This window comes from Chaetodon trifascialis, chromosome 1 (assembly GCF_039877785.1).
Source record: "Chaetodon trifascialis isolate fChaTrf1 chromosome 1, fChaTrf1.hap1, whole genome shotgun sequence".
Classification (NCBI taxonomy): domain Eukaryota; kingdom Metazoa; phylum Chordata; class Actinopteri; order Chaetodontiformes; family Chaetodontidae; genus Chaetodon; species Chaetodon trifascialis.
In genome coordinates, this window is record NC_092056.1 from 33,399,777 (window position 1) to 33,408,243 (window position 8,467).

Genomic DNA, 8,467 nt, shown 5'->3' on the forward strand with positions numbered 1-8,467 from the left:
ACTTAATTTAGCTTTAAGGGAAAATCTTTCATGGCCCCAGAGATGTCCATGTCTTGCCCAGTTATATAAAATGTTCTCCTGGGCTGAAACCAACACTCTAACCCACAGTTTCCACAGACTATGTTGGCCACTTCTCTGATCTCTACAGCTGATCATGTATGTATCAGGGAAGAACACCAGTAGAGCAGCACTTTTTGAACTCAGTCCAGACAAATATTTTATCATGTGCAGCAAGAAGTAGAAGTCTGTGAGATCATTAGACTTTTCCATGTGTTGAGTGTTGAGGTCATTAACAGCCCTATCCTTGCAGTGCAAAGCTCAAATGCATCTGGATACAAGATCTGAATAATGTCTAAAAATTGGATTTAGCACTGTTTCATAACATAAACTTTAACCTTCAAAATTAAAAACAACACACTTTTCCTAATGTGAAGAGGACGGTGTGTGTGTGTGTGTGTGTGTGTGTGTGTGTGTGTGTGTGTGTGTGTGTGTGTGTGTGTGTGTGTGTGTGTGTGTGCATCACAAATTGAGAGCGCTTGCCTTGCTTATTGCTGGGATGCTTTGTGGGCGGCGTGGAGGGGAGCATAATTAAAATAGTTTCTGAGAGAAACAGCACACCACATCTGAGGTTCCACCCTCTTCCAGCATTTAACCACATCAAGAGCGTCTCACTTAGAAATGGCCACCAGAATAACCTCTGATACACAAGGCATGGCTGGTGTTTTGGTGTGCTGTCTGACTTGTGAGGGGTCTCAGAGGCATAATGTGCACACATTTGTAATTAAAAGAGTTGCCTTTTTCTGATCATCGGGGCAAATAAAGTGACAGAGGCAGCTAGCTGGGTGATGTATGGGAGGGGAAGACAAATTAACTGTTGACTCTCTGGGGGATTCTCAGCACAGGCCTTCATAGCAGCAGTGGAGCAGCGCCAAAGGGCAGAGAGATTTGTAGATGATGGTGCTAATTACCAGAATGCAAACCATAATGCGACCAAGATGGAAGCAATTTAGGCAGTAGTCATTTAGCCTGCTTCTCTTCCGCCCACCGGCTGCTGCCTCGCCAGAGCCAGGGCATTAGGATGGGAAAAGTCTGGGACAATCAGGATAAAGGATAAAGAATAACGCACAGGAGAGAGGTTCTGTGGTGTGAGTTGAGCCCTGTGACAGACCATTCAATTTGTCTTTTTTTCTTCATCAGTAGATTTAGAAGAACCTTTAGCATTAACAGGCAATACTCAGAGGTCTGGTAGGGAAAGGGTGTATGAATACTTGAGAAAAAAGAAGGTTGCAAACTTTTAACTGATGAGAGATTGGGGTTGATTCCCAAGTAAACCTACAGTGGTGGCTTGTCACCACTTCTAGAGGAACTCTGGGGATGTCTGCATCATGTGCAGGACTGTGCTGCAGCCAACAAGCTCTGAATCAAGGGACATTGACTCACCATATCATGATGGGTTTACTTGGGTATGCTTGGCAAGTACCTGTTAAATTGTGATGAATGCAGTTATACTTCAAGTAGATGTGGACCACCCAGAAGTCAAAGTCCTTCACAGGTTAACATGGGGTAGCAGCTGCCAACCCTAAAAGTGCCTTGCCACCCCAGCTTCTGCCCCAGTTTTGGCTGTTCAAATTCAAAGATATATCTGCAAAATTGTGGCTGGTCGCAAATTTACAAGAAGGAAACTCTGATGTTCAAGTGCAAGTGAATGCCACAAGAGATGATGCTCTATGTAGTCTCCACAAGAGGACACAGGGTTGGTAAAATATTGATTTCTCCCAGCTGCCGCTCGCCATCTCTACAGCAGACATCAGCTCCATTATCTGGCCAGAGCACCTCTCTGTGCAGCCTCTGCTGGTCCCAGCCACACATGACAGCTTTTTTCCCCTGCCCAATGTGTATGTAGGGTTCCCAACTAGCATTTGTAGAAATACAGAATAGGCACAGATGGATAGTGATGGAGTATAAGCGGGTTTTGTTTAGTAATAGCAACTCATGTTTGATTAGGTGACACATGCATTAAGCCTGACTAAAGCAACATATTCAATGATGCTTACAAATGGCTCCGTATTGCCTGCAGCTACCAACATCATCATCTGAAAACTGCTTACTCTGCAGACAAACGTCCAAATTTCACATCAGGCATGCAAGTGCTACATACAGAAGTGCCCAGTTTAAAAAAACTGGGCACTTCATTCTCTCCAAGCCCCAGACAAAAAAACACATGCATAAGCCAGCAATGCAGTGTTTACACTTTCAGTATACATTTTCTAATTGAATTTAAGAAAAAAGGACTTTTAAATACTGAATGTCTAGGATCGTTAGCAGCACTAATGTGTGGCTTAACAGAGCATAAGTGACACAATTGAAAAATATCGTCTAGGTCTCTACCTAGTAGATGATTTAGACCTGCAGTGTGGGACATTTACATATAAATTAATATCAGTTACATTCAAGCCCTTGTCAAATGGGTTCAGAAAATGCTGATTAATCCTATCACCATTGCATATCACCGTTTTAAATTTTGGTGTCTGTGGCAATGATCATTGGTGCCCCCGAAGTGACGGAGTAGGCCGCAGCAACTACGAGATGGTGTCATAAGTACACCAAAAGGTTTTTTATATTTTCTGTCACTGCCAGGAGGGGGAGATAAAAGGAAATAAAAACCCTCACAGAAAGCATGCATTACGATACACAGCAGAAGGAATGTTTTCTCAAAAGCAATGAGTCTTTTTAAATTACCTTTTTTGTCATTCTCCCTCATCTGACTGAACTGGCAAATGGACAGTGGCGCAAAGGTTCTATTACTTGGGAAATATCACCATCAAACACCTCTAACATTGTCATGAGAGGTTGTTGAATAAGTTGTAGAATAAGTTATCACTTTAGTCTTTTTGCATCTTAAGTTCTTAGGAGTGGTGCTGAGAGAGCGAGAGGAGTTCAGAAGAATAGAAGAGGAAAGTATTAAAAGGAGTAGATCAAATGAAGTACTGCTAAACATTCATTCTGTGAACTCCAGCACAGTATAACAAAAATAGCTGTCAAGGTTAGTAATTGTGTTCAAGCCAAATTTCAACCCTACTTATGTTATATAACTAAAACATAGTAACATCAGACAATTTTGTCTCTTTGTAGGTGGCAGGAGTGAAAATTGGTCATCCTACATTTGTTGTGTTACGGTTTCAGAATGGTGAAGACAGTTGGGGAACATTTAGATACAAAATAGGATGTAAGCTGTAGAGGATAACCCGTTCCCCTAAACAGCTATCATGTTTTTCTCAAATGTACAGATTTTCAGGCATTCTGTTTACTCAAATGGCTTGAAAAATAGTGCATATATTTGCTGTAAATGGGGGAAAAAATACACCTTGAGGACCATGCCCCAGATCCCAGATAAGTTTGGGCTAAGCCCTGAAGGTTTACATCTGGCTTCACCTCTTACTGACCAACATATTCTCACTCCAAACTTGTCACACATGGGTGCCTGGTCAGGACCCCATGGCCTCTCATTTTAAGACACTGGGTACCTTTTTAGCGTCATTTTCAAAATGCAGTCCTCCACAGCCTAGTTAGCAATCTTAAATATGTAATCTCTGGTTAGCAAAATCAACTTAGACTGTCAAAACAAAGCTTGCTGAGAACAACAATAAACTTTTGGTTAATGTTGTGAAATGTTTGCCCTTTGGTCAGGTTTAAGCACCAAAACTACTTGGTTAGGTTTAGGCAACAAAACTGCTTGGTTAGGTTTATGAAAAGATCATAGTTAAAATAAAGACATTAGTTATGTATATTCTGTCCCTTCACTTAGGAAAGAAATCAGCTCTCACTTTTGGTTTCACATGGGACACGAGGCCCAGTCTCCTGCATGAAGGTCCTGTGCTTGACCCATCTAAATGCCCAACCTCCTTCACTGGTGGAAGGTTCTCACTCTTTACACTACATAATTTGACCTGTTCTGTGTGAGAATTGGCTTTCTATAGAAGTCTACCAGATCATCCTGTACATTAAAACATAACACTAAAGGGGTATCCACTGCCTTAAAAAGTGACTTTGAACTGAATTTCAGAAATCTGTTGGGAAATACTGAAGGGCATGCAGGAGGTTGAAACCAACAGAAGTACATAAGTACAACATTCAATGTGTTGTACATTGTACATCACTAATAACAGGGTTATTATTTTCAATGAAAAAAGATGTAAGTAAGATTTGCAAGTAAACAATTTATTGATTTATAATGCCACCTCAAGATATTTCTATTCAATGCTTTACTCGTGTACCACAATAATATAATGTTTTTAGTTAACATATCTTTGTTAAGGGACTTTTCCAAGCAATTACACACACACACACACACACACACACACACACACACACACACACACACACAGAGAGAGAGAGAGAGAGAGAGAGAGAGAGAGAGAGAGAGAGAGAGAGAGAGAGAGAGAGAGAGAGAGAGAGAGAGAGAGAGATTAAATCACCATATATGAATATTTTTGCCACCTATTAAGATCCCCATACCATCCCCATGAATATTTCTCTGGATCTGCCCGTCACTCACAGAGTAATGCCTCCGATTATGTCACCTAAATGGTCTGAAATCAAGAGTGAAATGAATTCCACTATAAAAGTTGTATTCTGATTAGTTTTGCTAAGGTATGTTCATGATATATCAGATTTTCAGTCTTGTTCCTCACCTGTTGCAGTCCCGTGCGCTGGCCCATCTCGCCTGTATAATATGGGGTGTCTAATTGCTCTTTCAGAATATTACAGAAGATGAGTTCAGAGAGCAGAGCTGTTCCGCACTCAACCACTGTGTAATTTTATCCACACCGCAGTCTCTCACTTCACACAGGGCTGATACCTTTTGCCTCCTCCTTTCCTTTGTATCAATTGGTCGGAGTTCAGCCTATTGTCACCACAAGCTTCTTTTATATCTGCGTGCAGTTTGTGCAGGGTCTCTCAGTCAGGCCCGCAGGAGGGATTTCAAGCAGCAGCAGCAGCAGCAGCAGAGGCGAGGAGCGGATCCCACCTCGGGGACGGCTGTGCTGCCAGCGTCTCTCGGGTTCGAATGAGCACAAGGCTGGAGTTCTTGAGCGTTGGGGTCCCGACACTTTAAGTCACTTTAATGGGACCCCCAGAGCCTGGCAGGAGTTCTCCGTTTTTTCGACTCAGTCGTCGCTCCACGGCCATGCCAGAATGCTGTTGATACCTCTGCTGGTGTTGGTGAGCCTATGTGATCCCGTTAGTCCCCGGGCCAGCTGCGCCCCGGGCCAGGCTTGCGACCCCCGGCAACGGAGGGACGCCGGTAGTCGCGGAGGAGTGTATGAACACCTCGGAGGAGCGCCAAGACGCAGGAAGCTCTACTGCGCTACTAAATATCATTTACAAATCCATTCTAGTGGGAAAATAGATGGATCATTGGAGGAAAACAACCCGTTTAGTAAGTAGCCTACTTACTTGGTTTAAAGCGCAGCAAACTGCACCAACAAAGTCAAAACTATCATAGATAAATATAATACATATAAACAATCTTGCTGCTATAATTTCAAATGATGTTCTTAGACGCAGTGGGATCTATTTATTATATAAAGGATCAGTGCAGTGAACATTTTAATCAAAGATATGGAGTCAAGTTGTTAAATGATGATTGTTTTGTTCTGCATATTAGTTGAATGACATCAAACACAATACGTCTCACTTAACGGTACATGTTATTCATGTTACATACATGTTATGTCAATACATGTTCTACATATATGCCAACAGTATATTAAAATATACAGTGTATAATATATCCGTTAACTGGATTATTTATTATTCTGTGTTAAGCTATTTTAATAGATTCTGATTTTATTAATTTTTCAGGGCCTATCAGAGTTTCACTGCCAATTAGTGGTAGTGGTGTGTGTGAAGTCATGTCATTGCAAAGCCGCTGACATGCAGGTTAATCTCTATTAGAAACATCAGCCGAAGCATTAAGATCCAGGAGAGACAAAGGCGCTGTCCGAACGGATGGATTGGCTTATCAGTGACCATTAGAGGCTTTCTCCAGCGCTGAGTAGGCCATTGACCAATCAAGCGCTGATTCAGAAAGACAATAAACACGTTGTATGGTGCAGTATGAGGTGGCAAATACTGTACAGCCGTAAATTAATTTATGTAGGCTACCTTAAAGGTTTGTTTATTTTAACGTAAATTTGCTTTGTAATTTTTATACTTGATTTCCAACTTCGAAGATATATTGGAGGAATGATTCATGCATCTATGGAGAAGAAAACACTGATTTTTTTTTTTTCAATGATTTTAATCGTTATAAATCTTTCATTACACAACCTCTATAGTTATACAGCATGTAGATATTACGCCATAACTTTTGTAACTGTTGCATATTTATCTGTATTGCAGGCATCATGGAAATTACAGCAGTGGACGTAGGTGTTGTGGCCATAAAAGGGCTTTTCTCTGGCAGATATCTGGCCATGAATGATAAAGGGCGCCTATATGCTTCGGTGGGTACAACTGTGTCACCTATTCAAAACGTACAGCTCTTTTTGACACCAAAGGCAGCAGGCAACCTGATAAGATTTTGTTTCACACTGTGGCGTTTACCTGCTGTAACGTCATATGTTTATCTGTTGTAAATTGTGATATTTTATGTCTGATTTGGTGTCTGACAGTAGTGGCGGTCAGTGTTGTGGGGGCATAGTTGAGCGAAATTCAGACACTCTCAGTGTCTTTGAGAAGCTGTAGTGCATCAAAAACATAGGACAAGCAGCACGACATGTATGGCTCACTGTTTCCCTCCTTCTCACGCCCCCAGGAAGTGTTCAACAGAGAGTGTGAGTTTGTGGAGCGGATCCATGAGTTGGGGTACAACACCTACGCGTCCCGCCATCATTCCACGGAGCAGCCGCTGCCACCAGGGGGCGGCAGCAGCAAGCGGCGAGCTAGTGCGAAGCGCCAGTGGTACGTTTCTATTAATGGCAAAGGCCGGCCGCGGCGAGGATTTAAAACACGAAGTACGGACAAAGCGTCACTTTTCCTTCCTCGGGTGCTTGGCAACAAGGACCATGAGATGGTGAGGCGGCTCAGAGAGAGTCAGAGCGCACATCACCACATGCATCACCACGGCAGCCGCTTTGATCGCCGGAGACGCCGGCATCGAAACAGGAAAGGCCGGGCCTTTACAGAGCAGACTTTTGGAGGGGAGAGCTGACCCCATGGTCCTATGACTCATTTTAACATGGACCCCGGCTCTTGGCATGTACTGTAGCTTGATTGTAAATGATGACGAAACTATTTGGATCCTTCCCACGGAGTAGCGGACAGTTATGTTGATGATGCCGAGAGAATAAAAATCCAAAAACGAACAAAAAGTGCCAGCAGTGATGCAGCACATATATCAAGGAAACTTTGATACATACAAACACGCGCGTTCACACGCACGCACACATACAGACACAGCTGTAAATTTTATTTACTGACATCTTCAAAATGCTACTGTCTTTTAAACCAATGTATTACGTAGTTGAAAATTTCTAAGCCCATGTAAAAAGCCCTACTTTTGTCCAAGAAATATTTATCAACTTCACATCAAGCAAAAATCAAATAAAAAAAAGTTGTTTTATCGTTCTACATACAGAATGCACTGTGCATGTATAGCGACAACACATATTTTCATTTGTCAAAACCTAAAATGACAAAAACAATAGAATATTTTTTTCTTTCTGATGTGCTAACAAACATGACTGACATTGATAAGGAACCAAGCAGTTTTTGTCAAATTTCCATTAAGAAGCAAAGGGAGTGTGAAACAGGATCATGTTTATATGTTTTTGACATTCTTACAATGTGATAGTCTACTGTAAGCTCAAAGATGTACTTTGCATATATTGTACAAATAATATGAATATTTATTTGGTGCTTGTGTTGTAAGTTATTGATAAGATTTTTCTCTGCATTGTAACAATGTTACTGTTTGTTGTCACTCACCACCTGGTTCCAACATAAAACTCAATGGTACTGAGCTGAGGGAACATCTGGCTGATTCCTTCCAACTTTTCTGTGAATTGTTAAACAAGTTTTCACAGCTAAAGTTTGTCTTCACAGATTTTGAATTGTGTTATCTTATCTTGAATCAAAGTGTTTTTGTGGTTTAGTAGACAGGTACACTGGACTAGATGACTAGAAAAAGTGCCAACACCAGCATTCATGAAACATTGGGTTCACACGGTGAAACAATTTTTAAAAACATAAATCTGTTTTTAAAGTTAGATCAATGTAGTGTTTGTAAATTTGCATCAGTCTTTTTTTTTTTTTTTTTTTTCTTCCACGTGGAAAACATTTCTGAGTTGCTGAAGTTTCAGTTTTTATTTCTTCTGTTCTGTCAGCAACAGGTCTTTGAAGACTGCATCCTAAAACACACAACTGGACATTTTTGTTTTCAACAAAAAGTGTAGAGCAGCAGGAA

The 8,467-nt window shown here is 41.3% G+C and overlaps 1 protein-coding gene across 1 annotated transcript; it reads left to right on the forward strand.

Annotated features, from left to right (window-relative positions):
• Positions 1 to 5,193: 5,193 nt before the first annotated feature.
• Positions 5,194 to 7,213, forward strand: fgf3 (fibroblast growth factor 3). Its single transcript, XM_070980652.1, has 3 exons — positions 5,194 to 5,437; positions 6,403 to 6,506; positions 6,818 to 7,213. Exons 1-3 carry the CDS (start codon positions 5,194 to 5,196, stop codon positions 7,211 to 7,213), a joined length of 744 nt encoding a protein of 247 aa, XP_070836753.1.
• Positions 7,214 to 8,467: the final 1,254 nt, after the last annotated feature.

Excerpts from the sequence above, each read along its gene's own strand:
- fgf3 (XM_070980652.1), top strand. The coding sequence starts at position 5,194 with ATGCTGTTGATACCTCTGCTGGTGTTGGTGAGCCTATGTGATCCCGTT. Across the intron at positions 5,438-6,402 it reads GGAGGAAAACAACCCGTTTA|GCATCATGGAAATTACAGCA; the intron begins GTAAGTAGCCTA and ends TCTGTATTGCAG. Across the intron at positions 6,507-6,817 it reads AAGGGCGCCTATATGCTTCG|GAAGTGTTCAACAGAGAGTG; the intron begins GTGGGTACAACT and ends TCACGCCCCCAG.